This window comes from Epinephelus fuscoguttatus, linkage group LG13 (assembly GCF_011397635.1).
Source record: "Epinephelus fuscoguttatus linkage group LG13, E.fuscoguttatus.final_Chr_v1".
Taxonomy (NCBI): domain Eukaryota; kingdom Metazoa; phylum Chordata; class Actinopteri; order Perciformes; family Serranidae; genus Epinephelus; species Epinephelus fuscoguttatus.
In genome coordinates this window covers 12,005,640-12,026,221 of record NC_064764.1, presented here as the reverse complement: position 1 = coordinate 12,026,221, position 20,582 = coordinate 12,005,640, and the positions used below count along the sequence as shown (strand labels likewise).

Here is a 20,582-nt window from a genome sequence, read left to right as displayed (position 1 = left end):
AGAATTGGTCATGATGCATACAGATAATATGTGCCAAGGGTTTTGACTACTTGGCATAAGAAAAGAAGGACAGCGAGGAGTATATGGATGAAGAGATGAGCCAAGGATAGAAAACAACAAAAAAAGATAGAAAAACCATGAACAAAATAGACTTTTTCCTTTCATGTCCCAACTATACTCAGCTCTCACCTTGACATTGAAGCCAAATCGTCCGTGTTCGTCAGGTCTCATCTTGATCAGGACCAGATTATCATGAGGGACAACTCCATTTAGCTGCAAGAGCAAAGTTGGACATAGGTACATCAAATTCACCTGCTGCTTTCCTCCATATCATCATCCTCTGCATTTGGTGCAAATTGGTGCTAGAATGGAATGCCAACATCACATCTTCATTTTAGATTACAATTTAAGGTGTCAAAAATGTATTTTTGGCCACTAGGGGGCAGAAAAAATAGCAAAACAAACTAAACTGATTTGCAAAGCAACAGAAGCACTTGAATTATTAATAGAATTCACAGGGTGCATCTTAAGTTGTCATTTATTTTTATTGCTAATGAGGTCTGTGAATGAAAAATATACTCAGAACCTCAAAATGCTCATAACTGTAAAACAATCTAATGAAATCTTCTGACATCATGCATTTAATTTTCACTTTTTTATAGGATACTTGATAGGACTGGTTGGGTAATCATGTTGTGAAGACACTTTATGCAACTGACCTGAGCGATAACTTTTTTTTTTTCTTTTATTGTTAGGACAGCAGTAGAATGATAAGAAGGTGGGAAAGAGAGTGGGAAGACACTGCAAAGGACTCAACCTATGCGGGGCACACCCTCTACCAGGTGAGCTAAAAGACGCCCCAGCACTAACGTGTTTTCATACGTAATGAGTGTTACCATCTTGTGTTGCCATACTGACCGTGGTTTTATCAGCATTGACAGGAACATCGTACATCTCGTTAAGGTGGTTGTCCAGGAGGCTCTGCTGGGAGTGGGCCTGGATGATCTGGCTCAAGGTCTTCCTGCTCAGCTGCTTGGGGGGCAGAGCTGGAGGCTGGCCGTCTAGACCCTCCGGAGACCTGAGGGAGGCAAAGACAGAGGGGGGGGGACAGAGGGAAGGAGACACAAATGAAGAAAAGGAAGTAGTTCAGATGAAATGTTTAAAGTTTAGAAATATTTTTCCAAAGACATTTTCCAGCTGTGGTGATAATTCCGTTTTGCATCACTACTACGATCACACAGTAAAGAACCAAACCTTACTTCATTACTATTGTAAATAAATATAAAATGTATCCCACAATTTGCTGATTAGCAGAATAACTGCTGATGCATCAAGGGTAAGAGATGGTGGGGAACACAAAGGCACAAACACATAGGTACAGAACACAAGTAATGGCTTCACTGAGGATTGTCCTGTTTGTTAAAGAGGTGGGCTCTTTAAGAAAAAGAGGCAAATGGAGAAACAGATAAAAGGAGAGGGAGAGAGAACAAGACTGCAAGAGACAGAGAGGCTTAATAGCACTGTGTTAGTCACAATGCATTAACCTCAATAAAAGGGCTGCAAGAGGAAGGAAAACACCCCCCCTCCATCATGCAGACAATAAAAGGCAGTCAGTGTGTACGATGAAACAACACGGTCGGTCAGGTGAGGCTTTCAGCAGCATCATGGCTCTCTCTCTGGGGGGTAACAGCGAGTCATTTCACTCTGAGGTTGTGTGCAGGCACTCCTCAGGGGCGAGAGCACCAGTCAAAGAGCATTGCCTTTGTTTTGGCTGCTGCCACTGGTGCCACTTTGTGGCTTAAACACACACACGGAAACTAACATTTATTATGGGTCAAAACCAGGTCAGGCTTTCAGAAGGAGTGCAGCGCACAGCAGGCCTGAGCCAAGGCAGAACATCCTCCTACATTACTGTATTTCCTCAACACGACACAGATGAGTGAAATGGATATAAAGAGTCTTCGTATCATACCACAACACAGACAAGACACTTTGATAGGAGATTTCATCTTCGTCTACACCGGATATGTCTAAGCCCTGCTTTTTAGTTTTCCTTCTGTTAAATGCTTTTATTATAACCAAATTCTAAATGGAATATTTTGTAATCCCAACAGAGGTCAGAACTAAATGAGTATGCACAGTGACAGAGGAATCATACGCAAGTACGTGAGAAGACAGAAAACAAGCTGCTATAAAGCATCGTGCTGCATTCAAATCCACCAAAAGACAAATATAAAAAGACACTTTCAGTGCACACCCAAGTGTTTTTTGAACAAAATTATCTTGTGAAGCAAGCCTTTGCTTTGCAACTGTGAAGTAACAGGTCTGATTATAGCATGCAAAGTAATTTATCATGTCATACAGTTGCATGCAATGTTGTGTTACAGTGTAGGATATAATTGTACCTTTCTGTTCCCCGACACTGTCAAGGAAATATAGACGCTGCATTTTGAAACCCGTCACTGTAATGAGCCGTGGTTAGCTAAACGGACAATTTTCACTCTACACGACTAAAAACAGAACATTATAGAGAGAGTGTCTGAGGGTTATGGCTTTGTTGTATTGCTTATGTGTGGAACTGACATTGCGTAGAACTGTGGCCTGTGGGAGGGAAAGCAGATTCTAATTTGGTTTTTTATTGGAGGAAAGTCTTGGGAGGAACATTGGGAAAATTTGGATTACGGGCCTGAGCAAAGTGAAGGACCTGGAAATATTGGAATAAGTTTGAGTCATGTCTGCTAAGACTGCAAACACACAGTCACTGAAAATGAATCTTGAGGATAAGGAATGATTCTCACTAAAGAATCTAATCTATTTGGGGCAAAGAGGTGGTTATTAGATTTAGGACTGATAGCTCCCCAAAACCAAAGTGTAATCTGGGCAGAAACCAAATCTTTTAAGTAGACAACACAATGGGGTTGATGGAGGGGGAAATTTGAAGCCACCAAAGCTAAGCAATGTGTTTCTTTTGATGATAATCTACTTGGAAAATTGTAACCAGTAAACTGTTTTCTGAATATTTGCAGCCCAATAGTCATATCTGAGATTAGGAGGGTTCAACCCACCCTCAGATCTGAGTCTCTAAAGGATTCCTTCCTCATCTTTGGGTTTTTCATGGCCCAAATAGCAGATAAATTAATCCTCTCAATAGAGGGGGGAAATGTTTTAGGCAAGAAAAATTGGGAGATTGGGAACTTAGGATGCTGAAACTGCTCACCAAGTTCACTCCTTCTGACAAAAAGTGCCTGTCCAAATGAAGTCTATTTACAAGGCATCATGTAGTCTTTGCCAGAACTATCTCCACAGCGCTTTTCAGTGCTAGAGAAAGGTCTGGAAGCGCCAAAAACACTCTGGGTTGTTTGGATTTCTCGTAACCAATCACAATCATCTTGGTTGCGCTAAGCTCAGGATAGAGCAACGGTGCCCTTGCAAAATGCTGGCACCCAGACAGCTGAAGGGGCGGAGAATTATGGATGAAACTGCCGACCAGACTCAGCATCATGTAAACAGCTCAGTTTAATCTTACTCATGCTAATATTTTGGTGAATAGTTCCATGTAGCTTTGAAAAAATAATTACTGTGTGTAGAAAGAGAGAGTCGGATGAAAGTTCTGAAAAATTGTGTTAACAGAGAAAAGATGTTAAAAAGACTGAAGACCAGCAAAATATTAATTTTAGTAGCTTTGCTTAAAAGTCCATTCTCATTGAGGGCGAATATCCGCGCGGATTATTCTCGCGGAAAAATATAAAAGTTGATTTCATGGGTTCTTATGGAAGTTTGCACACCGGGGCAGAACTTTCGTTCGGTAAAAAAAGTTTCCGCCCAGACTTTGACCCCCTGCGGAATTTGCCAGCGGAACTACACAGCTGGGCCAATGAAATTGTTTGTTTATAGTTGCGCAGACCCAGGAGAGTCCAAAATCCAGTCAGGCAGAACAGTTTGGGAGAAAGGTTGATAAACCTTGTTTCACAACACCCCATCCCTTTTGATAAAAGACGGGATGATGTAATGAACAATGAATTAAAGGACAACGTCTGGCAGTCCACTGTCCAGCTTGGTGGCTAAGTGCTAAAGAAAGTTGATGCTGATGCTTGTTAAACGTTAGCTTGCTGCTGCTGCTGCTGCTGCTGCTCTCGTCCATGTACACCCACACCCGTTCACACTGCATGGAATTGGAACACAACAACACAAAATTCCGCACTGCGTCCATACCACACCTGTGTGTATGGTTTAAATGCGGAAAAACGCTGCGCGAATATTCCACAAATCCGTCCCGCATTTCCGCATCGCGGCAGTAAGAATGAACCTTAAAGGTGAAAGCTCATTATTTAACACAAATTTTAAACAGTTTTCAAAAAGTAAACACGAGGCAGGTACTGATAATAGTAATAGCCATCATGATGAACAAATCCCATAATACCAATAAAATAATATTATGGATTTTCAATATTTATCAGGGTGATAGATTATTGGCCAATAATGGGAATTTTTTAATCATTATTTATCAATTCGATAAAAAAAAACGTATGGCCAATAAACAGAGCTGATAAAGCCAAATTGCTTTCATTGACTTCACAGGCGCAGCATCTACACTGCTAATACACACAGAGGGCCAAACATGTTGTCACCATTGTGGGCGTTTTTCACAGTTTGAAAGGAAGAAAACACGATAGTGGTGGGTGTCTGATCCCTTTCTGTTGTTGCCATTACACTGGTTTGATGCAGTGCTGAAGGACCGACCCCAGAGCCTCTGCCCTCCTAGCGTACGATCAGTTCAATGTCTGCCCGGTTAGTTTGAGCTAACACAGCAGCAGGGGCTAACATCCAACACTGAGCTGTTAAATGGTTTCAACGAACCACACCGACACAAACGACTCAACTCTGACGTTAAACCCATCAATAACCGTTAGTTAGCGTGAGCTGTATGATGCTAATAGTTAGCCCTGTGACTCTGTGTGTGTGTGTGTGCATTTATTTTAAAATATTACGCAAAAAATTGCCAAATTATATTTGTGAATTTTACACGTGTTACATGTGGTTAGGTCAAAGTTATGGAATATTAAAATATCCACGTTTGCTCAATACATCTCAGCCTTGCTCACCATCAGGTAAACTACAGGTTATGAACTTCTTTGTAAAATACAAAAATGTGAAATTATTGGTTATCTTAGCGGTATAAGCCATGAGAAGTAGGTAATTATCAGTCATCAGTATTAGCTGAAAAAATCCATATCATGCATCCCAAAATAATTTGCATGGATGTGTATGTTGTCTAAAGAGGAGAGAGCAGGTGATTATGTCATCCTTTGGCTCTGTAACAGTGATGAGCGAACAACTTGGTGCACGTGCACATGTGCGTGTGTGTGTGCAGCTTTGTAGGCAGCTGAACTATCACTGTAATGTTACTTAACCACTCTGATTTCCAACTGAGAGGTGTTCCATCTTTCCATCTCCATTCTCTCTCTCTTTCACACACACAAACACACACACACACACACACACACACACACACGTACAGTGACAACAGATAAAGCATGCCATATCTACAGTCCATCTTTTGCCTCATTCAGATTACAGAGCCTCAAACACAAACCGTTCCAAGCCAACAGTGCATATGTGCATCTTACATCCGCGGCTCATCTCCAGCTTGATATATCTAACCGATCCAGCTGGACGATCAAACACGATAACATAATATGTATTAAGTATATTTAAGGTTTTTTCTATTCAGAATAATTTGGACTTGCCAGCCATTGATAAATACTGTAGATTTGCAAAGACAAGTTAAAACATTGTCACTTAACATTAGCGTCTGCTGAGCACTGCTGAGCAACTGAGCACCTGAGCAAGAGAGCACAATGACTGGTGGCAATTTGCTAAGTATTTCCCCCCTTACATCCTAGCATAAATCCACGGTTGTGATCAATTAGATAACAAACTCCTGAAGGCCATGCTACAACATTTTTGAGTCAACTTTTGCAATGAAGAGGATTAGATGTTGAGGTATGTGTGTGTACTGGCGTTTACTTAAAGACAGATTCCAAATACCTGTGTTTTCCATTTTCAGAGTCAGAATGAATGGTTGTACAATAGTAGGAACTTTCAAATGTACAACAATGATTTTTTTTCTTTTCTAAGCCCGAGCTAATAGTTCTTTTAATAGACAAACCCATTTTTTGATTCTGACATAGTTTTAAATCTAACCAACGACTCACTTTAACTCAGAGGCTTTCAGGCTTTCAAACAGAAATGTGGAACTTTATTAGTTCATGAAATTCACCAGATATTTTATAGTGTGTGAGCACAATAAGGACATGCCAAAAACACACAAACACACGCGCGCACACACACACTAATTCCTAGTTCAGCTCTGTTGTATAACCTCTCCGCCCTGCTCCCCACTATAAACACATTTTTACAGGCTGTTTTTCAAAGGGTTCATCTTTCAATGGGGCCGGCTAAGTGACAGTGGGAGAGGGTGTGAACTGTTGAGAGAAGCCACAGGCACAGACAGACATTTAAAAAACCAGTCAACTCAGCAGTGCAGTCAGACAGAGTGGCACTAACACTGATGAGTAAAATTAAACTTCAGAATTAAAGGGCGGCTGTTTTATTTATGAGGCAGTTCATTTATAGTGAAATCCATTCCCTGCCACCGAGTCAGAGGTTGGTGTTTTTTTCCCCCAAAGACAAACAGCTTTAAAGGAAGTGTGCGTGCATCAAAAACAAGAAGACGGATGAAAGGAAGGAAAGAACCAAAATCGTTCTTGGAAAAAAAGAACGATATTGACGACGTTCTCGTGACAGTGTCTGACAGGAACGAGACTTACGGTGTGGAGTCCAAGCTGATGCTGTTGGCCTGCGTTGACGATGCTGATTTGTGATTGGAGGAGGAGAAGACAGGCAGGCTGGGTGAAGCATGGATCACATGATCGACCAGGTGGCCAACTGACGATGGGCGTAGTCGCGTGCCCTCTTGTACAAACAGTGAGTTCCTGACGGACAAAGACACGTAATGTTAAAAATGTGTCCATTGCTTCAGGTATCAAACACTGAAGTACCGGAAAGCTAGCATACTTTGTGTGCTGAGAACTGTACTCAGGCAGTGTATGAATTAAATCATTTTAGAGTGCATTTTATCTCAGCAAAGTTCTTGTGAAGCTAAATATTATCATGGTATTGATGCACAAACTCTGACACCAAACTGGCACTAAATTTCAAATGATACCTGATTAACGCAAACCGCAGGAACTGACTGAGAAAAAACTTGAAATTATGCAATGTTCTATTGATTTTTTCACAGGTCACAGGTCAGAGGTCATGGTTGGGCTTCAGAGACTTGCTCAAGGACACTTCTACAGCATAAATCCAAGGTCAATACAGTCCTGAAATTACTCCTTATCTCAAAAATGGTCTCTTTTACACCAGGCAGACCTTATTGTCCACTAAAATAAGCGAGGTAACCATTTCCTAATAACAGTAGCTACAGACTACAGTGAATTACCACTCACAATATTTGCATTTTCTCTAGAAACTATAATTAAAAAAAATCACTGTAGTTGTGCTAAAAACTATAATTGCCTTCCCTTTTAACTGAATTAACTTAATTTGTGTAATTTGTTTGCTGACAAAGCAGTTGTTTTAAACATTCCTCACCATGTGGAACGTGATTATATTTTAATTTCCACTGCAACAATCGTCTGCCATGAAGCTGAACTGCAATTCAGGCTGGTATAAACCCTGAAACTTGGACTCACTGATTGGGCGTCCCAGGCGGCGAGCGAGTAGGCAAGCTCTGGGTCTCCAGTCTCTCATCTGATAGGCTGTTCCTGCTGACCGACTCCCAGTCAGTTCCGCCAACCAACTTCCTGGCCAATGGCTTGCTGGGAGATCTGCGCAGAACAAGGCATTCATTTGGCAACAAAAGCAATAACTCTAGTTCCTGTCGTGTTAATCTGGCATTAGCAGCTTGTGATGGCTGGATTGAACCAACCGAGTAAGACATGTTGATTACCTGGCAAACACTCTGTCCTTGATGCCTTTCTCCTTTCCATACTGCACAGACTGCACCTCTGTCCGCCCGCTAGAAACAACAACAGTAAGAGTCAGTGCACTGTCTTGGAAAATCAAACTTTAACTGGAGTGAGACTGAAAATCTTTAGCTCTTGGGTTTAGCAAGGTTAGAAAAAGTTTTCTGAAGCTACAGCTTGCTTTTTTGCCCTTTTTCCTTCATGAAAATTCTGCCTTAAAATGCAGTCTGCTAGCCAGTAACAAATGCAACATATTTAATACAGCTATTTTACTGTATGATACACTGTTAATGACATGTTAACAACCCAAATTCGCAATTTAAAAATGTAACCTGACTGGAAAATCGGTAAATATCTTAAGAGAGAAAGCACACACACAGTCAAGCCAAACATCAGAGCAAGGCTTGCTGGGGTTGCATCACTGCTGCTCAATAATGCATCACAAGGCCTCCATCTCTCAGTTCATCTCTCACTCACATTTCATAGAAAAGGAAATAAAAAAGCTACAGATGAAGTGAAACAAGTTGTGACAAGGCCTAATACAGTGCTGAGTAAAATGTTTGTATGAGTGATTTTATTTTGATGTTTCAGTCCCTTTTTCCAATTTTTCCATGAATAAAAATAATGAATAATTAAGCTGTGGTTTTCTGGGTGAAAATAGCACGAGAAGCACCCACTAGCCTTCCAGTGTTTCAGCCTCTCAACCCAAAGTGAATCAGCTGCATCAGCTTCCAAACAAACATGTACTTTGGTTGAGGTTTCCCTAAGGTGGGAGTAAGACAGAACAAAATACGGGCAGAGCATCCTGGTCCATGTCTGTGTGTCTGAGTTAGTGTGTGTATGTGTCAATCTGTCAACGTCTGGCTGAGTAGGGAAGGCTTTTCAGAAGTTATCTGTGCTGCCCAGTGGAGTGTTCCTTCCAAGTTCCTACGGGAGTGTGTGTAAGTCAACTTGTTCTCACCAGTATCTGAACTTTGAGCCCAGAGTGAAGTAGTGAGCGAAAAAGTTCTTCTGTGGTGGGATGGGCCGATCCAGTCTGAAGAAGGTGTGGTGCTCCACGCAGGCCTTCCACAGGTTTTTACAGGCCCGATAGTTCACCATGTTGAAACCCAGCAGCGTTTCCCGCGTCTCAGTCTGTGTGCAGAGAGGGAGAGACAACAGTCAGTGGGCCGTTAAATAACACTTTAGCCTTCAATGTAACAGTCAAAAGCAAGTAGTGTGCAGATTCAAATATATATGCAGCTCTCTAGACACATTCAGGGAGAAGTACAAGACAAGAAATGCAAGAGAAAAAAAGGAAAATTAAAGAAGTGTATCATTTAAATCTCAGCAGTAATTCACCTTTTTACATAAAAAATAAGGGCTTTAAATTTAAGAGTATTGTAAGATGGATGAATGAGCACTATGCAACTATTTGTAGTGGAAATATTCATCAAGTCACTGTGACAGTGGCAGATCATCTGTCTCAACAATTGTTTGTTACATTGAGAATAAAAAAAGAGATCCACGTGTCAAACAAGGGATGCGGGACACAGTGGGGGATTAGAGCAGAGTCAACTAGGACACAGGCAGCAGGGGGTTAATCTGACATTGATTACACATACATATGCAGACACAGCTTAGCTAGCATCTACGGTATATATACACACACTAATACAGGTCAGTATGTACGGAAAAAAAAACATGCAAACACACATGGTAAACTTCATCTCCTTCATTTGTGCAAAGGACACAATTGCAGAGGGGAGGTGGTGGTGAAGAAGTGTGCGTGCGTGTGTTTTGTGTGTGTGTGTGTGTGTGTGTGTGTGTGTACACGTACCACCTCTCTTCTTAGCTGGATGAAGAACTGTTTGCACTTGAAGGAGATTTTCACTATTTTCAACCTGCAAAAAAAAGATAAAACAATACAAAAGAGGAGTTAATGTTGCCATGGCTAATGAGCCTATCACCTGTATTGAGACACTGATATTACATTTACACACTTCAGGTCAGTCATCGTGCTTTGAAAAATATCAGTAGTAGGTATGAACTAATACAAAACAGTGTAACAATCTTAAACAAAATAACCATAGTATAAAATGTAATTTTGATAATGCTAAAAAAATGATGAAATTAAACAGCATTTTGATGTTTTTTTAACTTTAAAGTACAGGCAATTTCAATAACCATTTAAAAAAAATACAGTAACAAAAAAAAAAGTGCAGAAGAAGAAGTGTCATGTGATGGAGTCAAGCAGTGTCATACCTGATGTTTTACATAATGATCACTGCTGTTTAATTTCATTGTGTTAGCTGACAGATGCTTCTCCTAATTGCCATGGCCAGCTATTGTGATAATATCCAATGGTAACAGTACTAATATAACAATTAAAACTGATTTTTAGATATATAGTCTTATTGTGTGAGCAGAACACCACACATATTTGAATCGCTTCAAGACATTGACAGATTTCTGGGCTGCTATTCAAAGGTCTGACACCACGCTAGGCGTATTTGGTATGTTTGGAAACCTTGGGATGAAAACTGGAATTTAAAATAAATTTCTAAGAGTCTCAAAAACTGACCCTCTGGCATATCAGTGGTATCTGAAAGGGTAAAATACACTATAAAATAATAGTATCTTTTCGTTTTTCCATGCAAAAGTTGAAGCTTAGCCATACTCGCACACACTTGCTCCAGTCCACCATATTCTAGGCACTATACAGAGTTAACACAATCATAACTGGCAGTGTAGATAGAAGCACGGTATGTCCAAACTTCACTTTCAAGTGAAATTGAAATGCACGTGCTTCAATTCCCCATGTGTTGCATCCCATTTAACTCCACCCATTCCTCCTTCCAAAGCTGGATGCTAAGAGCATGACCACACTTGAGTCTCCCAATAGTTCCATGATGTCCACCTTTTCCCATCTACCTGTGTGTCGTCATGCATTTAAAGAGGCAGAAATGGTATAAAATAATAATCGAATCAAAAGACCACACACGCGCTGCCACAGTAAGAGGTCTGCTGATGAGCAGCAGCAGAGTAACATAATCCCTTCCTAGAGCTCTATTGCTGCTGTGACTCATCGCTCCCTGCTAAATATATTTTACATACTTACTCACACACTCTTGCATGGACAAACACACACACACACACATGCTTGGGCAGAGTGTGAGTCATGCCCCAGCTAAGTGTGGCTCATTTGTCAGGCTGCTGTGAACAGAAATAGGAAGGAGGCAAAAATCTAAATGTCTTTTTCTCTTGACCCTTCCCTACTGTATCCTACTGTTTAATTTATGACAAGAGAGGAACAATGACGAGAGCAGAGGAGAGGAGAGACACTGTGAGAAGTGACAGGGATCAAGCATGTGTAGAGACAGTGAGCCTTTGTTTAAGAGAGGATAAGGAAAGAAAACACGAAGGAGAGAGAGAAGAGAATCAGAGAGCAGAGGGCTGAGAGACTCTTGTGTCCCTCTCTCCTTCTCACAAATGGTAGTGGACAGCTGTTGGGGACACCACTGTTGGTCTAAATTTAGCCCAACTGGCTGGATATGCAGACACACACGCACGCAAAACTGTTTTTTTTTCCTCCACAAAGGAGGACTTTGCATTGATTTACATTCATTCCACGGAGACTCATCCTAACCCTAACCAGAAACCAAGTCTGTACCGAAAAATTTCATGGTTTGGATTTTGTCCCCAAATGGGAGGCGAGTCCTCAGATTTATTATTCAATCAATCAATCAATCAATTTTATTTATAAAGCCCAATATCACAAATCACAATTTGCCTCACAGGGCTTTACAGCATACGACATCCCTCTGTCCTTAAGACCCTCACAGCGGATAAGGAAAAACTCCCCAAAAAAACCCCTTTAACGGGGGAAAAAAAACGGTAGAAACCTCAGGAAGAGCAACTGAGGAGGGATCCCTCTTCCAGGACGGACAGACGTGCAATAGATGTCGTACAGAACAGATCAACATGATAAATTAACAGTAATCCATATGACACAGGGCGAGAGAGAGAGAGAGAGAGAGAGAGAGAGAGAGAGCGAGAGAGAGATATGCAGGTAATGACAGTATCTTACAACAACATTAATGGAAGTAATAATATTATAGTTATAGTTCTGGTTACTGCGGTACAATATGTTGAAAGTATGTATTAATACCTGGCAGTATACATGTGTGACAATAATCATATGTGTATAATAACAGAAGAAGTATGACTAATGACTAATGATGGCAGCAGCAGCAGGAGGCATCTGGCGGGACCACGGCAGCAGCACAACCACACACGTCACGCTGTCCAGGCACCGCTGTGATATGAGTTAATCTGAGAGACAGTGGAGCACAAAGGCTCCGGAGAAGAAGCCGAGTTAGTGACATCCAGAATGGCCGGGTTAGCTAGATGCAGTAATAGGATACGAGAGAGAGAGAGAGAAGGAGAGAAGGGGCCCGGTGTATTATAGAGGGGTCCTCCGGCAGACTAGGCCTAAGTCAGCCTAACTAAGGGCTGGTATAGGACAAGCCTGAGCCAGCCCTAACTATAAGCTTTATCAAAGAGGAAAGTCTTAAGTCTAGTCTTAAATGTGGAGACGGTGTCTGCCTCCCGGACTGTAACAGGAAGATGATTCCACAGGAGAGGAGCCTGATAGCTAAAGGCTCTGGCTCCTGATCTACTTTTGGAGACTTTAGGGACCACGAGTAACCCTGCGTTCTCAGAGCGCAGTGTTCTGGTGGGATAATATGGCACTATGAGCTCTCTAAGATATGATGGAGCTTGACCATTTAGAGCTTTATAAGTTAACAGTAGGATTTTAAATTCAATTCTGTATTTTTACAGGGAGCCAGTGCAGAGAAGCTAAAACAGGAGAGATATGATCGCGTTTCTTAGTTCCTGTTAGTACACGTGCTGCTGCATTCTGAATTAGCTGGAGAGTTTTTAAGGACTTACTAGAGCTACCTGATAATAGAGAGTTACAATAATCCAGCCTTGAGGTAACAAAAGCGTGGACCAATTTTTCTGCATCTTTTCGGGTCAGGATAGGCCTAATTTTCGCAATATTACGCAGATGAAAAAATGCAGTCCGTGAGGTTTGCTTTAAATGAGAATTAAAAGACAAATCTTGATCAAATGTTACTCCGAGGTTTCTTACGGTAGTGGCAGGGGCCAGAGCAATGCCATCTAGAGAAACTATGTCATCAGATAAAGAGTCTCTGAGTTGTTTGGGGCCAAGAACAATAACTTCAGTTTTGTCTGAATTTAACATCAGGAAATTGGTGCTCATCCAAGTTTTTATGTCTTTAAGGCAATTATGGAGTTTAGTTAATTGATTGCTTTCTTCTGGCTTCATTGATAAATACAACTGAGTATCATCCGCATAACAATGGAAATTTATAGAGTGATTTCTAATGATGTTACCTAAAGGAAGCATATATAGAGTAAACAGGATTGGTCCGAGCACAGAACCTTGCGGAGTCAACAAATTGAAAACGATCAGATAAATAAGATTTAAACCAGCTTAGTGCTGAACCTTTTAAGCCAATTAAGTGATCCAGTCTCTGCAGCAGAATTTGATGGTCAATTGTGTCAAACGCCGCACTAAGATCTAATAAAACAAGTACAGAGACGAGTCCTTTGTCTGAAGCAATCAGAAGGTCATTTGTAATTTTAACTAGAGCTGTCTCAGTGCTATGATGCACTCTAAATCCTGACTGAAATTCCTCAAATAAATTATTATCCTGGAGAAAATCACACAGCTGGTCTGCGACTACTTTCTCAAGGATCTTTGACATAAAGGGAAGATTAGATATTGGTCTATAGTTGGCTAACACCTCTGGATCCAGGGTGGGCTTTTTAGTAGAGGTTTAATTACAGCTACCTTAAAAGACTGTGGTACATAGCCTGTTAATAAGGATATATTGATCATATCTAATATATGAGTGTTAACTATAGGTAAGACCTCCTTAAGTAGCCTAGTTGGGATGGGGTCTAAGAGACACGTTGATGATTTGGATGAAGAAATCACTGCAGTCAATTCTTGAAGAGAAATTGGGGAGAAGCAATCTAAATATATATTAGATTTTACAGCTGTGTTTGAGGTTAGATAGGTACTATCTGAGGGCAGGAGGTCATGAATTTTGCCTCTAATAGTTAGAATTTTGTCATTAAAAAAGCTCATAAAATCATTACTGCTAAGGGCTAAGGGAATACAAGGCTCAATAGAGCTCTGACTCTCAGTCAGCCTGGCTACAGTGCTGAAAAGAAACCTGGGGTTGTTCTTATTGTCTTCTATTAGAGCTGAGTAATAGTTTGCTCTGGCATTGCGGAGGCCCCTCTTATAAGTTTTGAGACTGTCTGTCCAGATTAAACGAGATTCTTCCAGTTTGGTTAATCGCCAATTCCTTTCAAATTTTAGCGATATTTGTTTTAACTTACGGGTTTGAGAGTTATACCAAGCGAACTTTCTTTGCTTTAACTTCTTTTTAAGAGGAGCTACAGAGTCGAGCGTTGTTACGTAGCGAGCCTACGGTGCTATCAACAAAATGATCAATTCGGGAGAGGTTAAAGTCGGCACGGAAACCTCTGTTACTGAAGGTATTGGTATTGAATTTAACGACGTAATCTTTTCCTTAAGTTTTGCGACAGCACTATCTGATAAACATCTAGTATAGTAACTGTTGCTGAGTGGCGTGTAATCGAGTAAAAGAAATCAAAAGTAATCAGATAATGATCCGATAGCGAGGATTCTGTGGAAAGACTTTTAGGTTATCAATTTCAATTCCATACGTCAGAACTAGATCAAGGGTATGGTTAAAACAATGAGTAGGTTCATGTACACCCTGACTGAAGCCAATGGAGTCTAATAATGAGATAAACGCGGTAGCCAGGGAGTCATTATCAACGTCGACATGAATGTTAAAATCGCCTACAATAATAACTTTATCTGATTTAAGAACTAAACTGGATAAAAACTCTGAGAATTCAGATACAAATTCAGAATACGGGCCAGGAGCACGGTACACTATAACAAATAAAAGTGGCTGCGAGGTTTTCCAGGTCGGATGTAAAAGACTAAGAACGAGGCTTTCAAATGAATTATAATCTAGTTTAGGTTTAGGACTGATTAACAGACTAGAGTTAAAAATGGCTGCAACTCCCCCTCCTCGGCCGCTGCCTCGAGGAATGTGGGTATTATTATGACTGGGAGGAGTGGACTCATTTAGACTAACATATTCATCTTGACACAGCCAGGTTTCAGTGAGACTGAGTAAATCAATATGATTATCTGATATTAATTCGTTTACTAACACTGCTTTAGACGATAGAGACCTGATATTTAACAGTCCGCATTTAATTCTCCTGTTTTGTCTTTCTGTCACAGAAGAGGTTTTAATTTTTATGAGGTTGTTATGCACAACTCCTCTTTGTTTAATTTTAGATTTAGATAATTTAGGCGGTCGGGGGACAGACACCGTTTGTATAAAACTATTAAAACTATGGCTGGGTAACTGAACTAGAAGCTCAGAGAGCGTTTAGGACTGCGACTCTGAGTCCTGATCTCAACTCTGGGTTGTCAGGGATTTAAATTACTAATAAAGTTTGCCAGGTTCCTAGAAATGAGAGCAGCTCCATCCAAAGTGGGATGAATGCCGTCTCTCCTAATAAGACCAGGTTTTCCCAGAAAGTTTGCCAATTATTAACAAAACCCACATCGTTTGCTGGACACCACCTGGACAGCCAGCGGTTATATGATGACATGCGGCTAAACATGTCATCACTGGTCAGGATTTGGGAGGGGTCCAGAGAAAACTACGGAGTCCGACATCGTTTGTGCGTAGTCACACACGGACGCAATATTAATTTTAGTGACCTCCGATTGGCGTAACCGGGTGTCATTGACGCCGACGTGAATAACAATCTTACTGAATCTACGTTTAGCTTTAGCCAGCAGTTTTAAATTAGATTCAATGTCGCCCGCTCTGGCCCCAGGAATACATTTGACTATGGCCGCTGGTGTTGCTAACTTCACGTTTCTCAGAATAGAGCTGCCAATAACCAGAGTTTTATCCTCAGCGGGTGTGTCGCTGAGTGGGGAAAAGCGGTTGGAAACGTGAACAGGCTGGTGGTGAGCCGTGGGCTTCGGCTTGGAGCTGTGCTTCTGGCGAACCGTAACCCAACCTCCCGGCTGAACGGGAGTTACCGGAGGACAGTTAGCAGAGGCTAAGGCTAGGCTATGTGGCTCCGCACCGGCTACAGGGGACTGGCTAACTACCGCAGCTGCTGAATGGTTTTCCATGGTGCGGAGCCGCGCTTCTAATTCACTAAGCCTCGCCTCCAACGCAGCAAATAAGCTACACTTATTCCGGTCCCCACAATGTCAGTAATACAAAACCGTTCCTTCTACAAACCTTGCATGAGCGAACACTCATCTCATCACAAACATCTTACTGCTGTCAGACATTCACACACATGCATACACACCAGCTGCTATGTGCATTTGGTCAGGGTGTGTGTTCGTGTGTGTGTGTTAAGCCTACACACGAGTGAATTATCTTCCGGAGTTACAGGGATTTGAGTAGTTACTATCCCACCCCCGGCACCCATTAACATTTAGCCTCCCACAGTGCAGCAGCAGAGGATGGGAGATTTCCAAGAATCAATGCTTTGGAGAGAGAACAAGAGCAAGAGACATAAAGACTGATGCGAGTAAGTGAATTAGACAGAGAGAGGTGAAAAGAGGACAAAGAGAAAAGGAGAGCGAGCCGATTTGATGCCTGTAATATTTCCAGGAAACCTAGTTTAACACGAAGCTCTCCCCATTAGACAAGTCTGTTGGAATCATCTGCATAATTCTAAAAAAGATCAACTAAGGCTTACACGTTAATATGTTGTGTCAATAATCACTATGTGAGAGGTTTCCAAAATATTGCGAAGCCCATTTCTCAGCAAAAAGGCTTCCTGGATGTGGTTCAAGTGGAGCTGGCAGCTAGTTGATGGACAGAGAGGTGTGTTTGTGTCAAGAACATCCACAGTTTGATTCCCCAGATCGGGACGCACTCTCGAGTCTTGTCAATGATTACTGCTCGGACCACAGAAAGCAAAGTGGCAGAGATTCGACTGTTCCAATGGAGCTGCTGACAGTGAATGTGTTTTCACGATGAAAATATCAATGGGGAGAGCTTGTTCCTTTTTTTCTAGCAGTTCTCTGTTTTTCAGCCACAGCTCCACTCATTCACACCTGAGAGCTGCCAGGTTTTCTGCTGTTGGCCACAGAGTCACTTCACTGTTGGTTTTCCGCTACCTTGCTTTTGGCTTCCAGCAGGTGTAACTCAAACTTCTGATCACCAGCTTCTTTCAGGTCTCCCACTGATTTACAGCATGTATGTTATGTTTTATCTCTCTTTCTTTTTATATTTTGCCCTACAACCAACACACAGAGGAATCTGCCCACTTGCATACTAATTTAAACTACAGTCCATTAAGTCCATTAAAAGTGCATGCTTTTGCCACTGACAGGTTTAGATTATTATAGTAAGTGTCTGACAACATTACAGAAAAGACCCTGCAGAGAAATGAAATGTTTTCCCTTACCTTTCCTTGAACTGGTCTGTGTATAACCAAGTCTTGCTCAAGGACAAGTCTTGTTATGCTCTTTAGCTCACACTAAGCTAGGCTTTCTGTACTTCAACACAACAAACACTCCCTGGTCCAGCACTCATCCTTCTCACAATTCCAGTTGTTTTTCCTGTAACAAGTCACCTCTCGCAAGATTTCAAAATGAGGCTTCTCCTTGAGGGATACTTGGTCACAATAACAGATCAGCAAAAGGTAAGGAACAATGTTTCATTTCTTTGGAGGATGCTTTACGTAGTGTTGTCAAAAGCTTACAATAACAATCTGAGCCTGTCGGTGGCAAAACAAGCACTTTTAAGCCACATTTCCACCAAACATTTTCAATATGGTACCTCTGGAACCAAAAGTAACCCTTCAGACATGGTACCTAGACCCTATGTCTGCTTAGCATTTCTACCACAAAAAGTACTCTAAAATGTCGTCGGGGTTGTTGTCACTCACTGCTCCATCCAGCACTAACTGTATTTCTTCATCACCGGTGACACAGGGAAGTCTGCACCTCGTTTATCGTCCACAGAACGAGGCTGCTTGCCGACATTTTCAGAACAAAATAAAAGAGGCTGCAGTGAGAGTCTTTCTCAATGAGACACTTAAAGATAGCAGGTTTGTGCATTTAGCCCTTCTCAGGCAAGCTCAGGGGTTTAGTGTTGCTGGAGCCCACAGGAACAACATTCAGTGGCGCTTTTTTCTTTGCAGAGTGAGGATTAGCATATATGCCATCCCGGTCAAAATGAATATAAACAAATACCTGACGATTAACTTAGGTAATGGTCAAAGTTGTTGCAGTGAAATTTAAGGCGTGTTGATTGATTCACGTCATCAACTCATGCACTGAGTAACATTACAAGGTAGCGTTCCACCTTAAAAGTCTCCAGCAGTTGGCCCAGTGAATTTAAGTTAATTTCTCTGACTACAGCTGCTGCAAGGGGCAGCAAAACGTCCTTTCATTGTATAGTTAGTTTACTAATAAAACTCTCCACAGTATGAACAGTGGTTACATGAGCTTCAAAACCAGCCACAACTCAGCACTGAGCAGAGTGACCATTCGCTATTGACCAATTAATGGACTGCAGTATTCACAGCTCCACCTTTTAGTACCATATCTGTGTGCTAGGTACCCCAACAGAGGGGTGACCAAAAATGGGGACGGTACAGAACGGTTCCATTGGTACCATCCACAACTTTTCACAGTGGAAACGGAAAAACAAGCGTCCCAAACTGAACTAAACCGTACTGTACTGCTTGGTGGAAACGGGGCTTTAGTGAATGTAAATTGATGGTGCACCATTGCCCGAAGGGATTACACTGCAACCTGTTTTGCTGCTGCAGTTGTAGCTGTCTCTCTCAATACTCGACTAATTTAAAAAATTGTTGTCTCCATTAGTGACTTAGTAACAAAAACATGGGAAAGTAGAATCCAAGTTTTTCTTAAACTACTCTCCAACTGCCCTTTAGTTCCAAGGCATCCCACAGGGCTCAGTATTTGGTCCTCTCCTGTTCATCCTGCTCCCTCTCTATGAATTTATTTGTTTTCAAGGCCTCCACTTCCACTGTTGTGCTGATGATTACACATCCACTGAATCCATTTCCACTGCAACTCACTCCACCCTGACCAACTGCCTCACTGAAATTAAACCATGGATGCAAGCCAACTATCTAAAAGTGGACTGTGACAAATCTGATATGATCATCACTGGTCCCAGATTTCTCACTAAAACCACCCACAACTTCTGCCTCACCATCAACAACCTCACTGTCTTCCTCCCCACATACTTAAAACCTTGAAGTAATCTTTGACAGCAACCTCTCATCAAAACACTATGCACATCCCATCACAAAACTGCCTTTTCCCACTTGCTTAGATCTATTTTCGATTTTTCATTAGTCTTGTTTTATCACAGTAACTCACTAGTTTAGAAATGCGGCTGTGGTTAATTCTTGCAGCAACACTCTGGTAATGGATCTGAACACTTAACGACACATATAATCTTATGCTTTGTGTGTGTGTCTGTGTGTGTCACTCACCATGGGAAATAGTTGATCCGTACTCTGTTCTTGTAAATCACAATGCCGGCAGACATCACCCCGATAAGAATCTCTGTGTTGCTCTGGTCCTGAAGAGAGGAGAACGGAGTGTGTGAAGGAGTGTGTGTGTGTGTGTGTGTGTGTGTAGTGAAGCGCAGCCAAACAAAGACACAACAGGAGCACAACAGGAAAAAAAAGACAGGCTTGCTCACTGTTACAAAACAAGTAGCAGTTGCTGAAAAGAGACCAGCCGCTGGGTCCACCTGCCTCAAACTAAGAGTAGAGGTTAATGAGAGAAACCCACACACATGGAAGAATCTGTGTGGGACAAGAACAGCATATGTGAGGATGGGGTCAGGCCAGAGTCCAATGAACATCTACAGTAAATTAGAGAAGACCTTCCAACATGTTTTGACATTGGTCCTAATTGATTATCTAATTTAGCAATGTAATTTTATACAACGCTGCACTGAACATCCTGCATGCGCAATGTGATACTGATGATGACAGAGTGCTGAAACATGTTTGTCTTGTGCTGCTGTATGAGGACAGTAAAATTGATTTTCTTCAAGTTTTGATCAATAATCATAAATAGCCCAAAATGAACCAGCCTGGTGATTGTTAATGCCTCAGAATGGCATATTTTGTTCATGACAATGGTTTCTAGCTGGTGACCCCAGGAATGGCTGACAGTTTCTCTTTTCATTATTCCATTGCTACATAAAAACCAAGGTTATTCCCCAACCAAATGATGCACGCAATGCTTATCTGATTTTAAATAATCACTTTCTGACCTCAAAATAAATCACCTCATGGCATGTGAGCAGGTTTACTGTCAGTAAGTTTGACAACAACTCTCTTTAACGCCTGTCTACATCTGAAACCAAGTTTAAGTCTCAATCCATAAAA

General features: G+C 41.5%; 1 protein-coding gene across 2 annotated transcripts in view; it reads right to left on the bottom strand.

Moving 5' to 3' along the window:
- The window catches only part of ptpn4a (protein tyrosine phosphatase non-receptor type 4a), an 85,513-nt gene that overhangs the window by 8,009 nt on the left and 56,922 nt on the right, over positions 1-20,582 (bottom strand). For both annotated transcript variants that reach the window (XM_049594281.1, XM_049594280.1), the window contains 8 exons: positions 19,674-19,762; positions 9,850-9,913; positions 8,992-9,164; positions 8,015-8,083; positions 7,758-7,892; positions 6,831-6,995; positions 919-1,078; positions 190-273 (listed from right to left, as the gene is read on the bottom strand). In XM_049594281.1, coding sequence (XP_049450238.1) covers positions 190-273; positions 919-1,078; positions 6,831-6,995; positions 7,758-7,892; positions 8,015-8,083; positions 8,992-9,164; positions 9,850-9,913; positions 19,674-19,762 — 939 coding nt within the window. The remainder of the gene's footprint in view (positions 1-189; positions 274-918; positions 1,079-6,830; positions 6,996-7,757; positions 7,893-8,014; positions 8,084-8,991; positions 9,165-9,849; positions 9,914-19,673; positions 19,763-20,582) is intronic.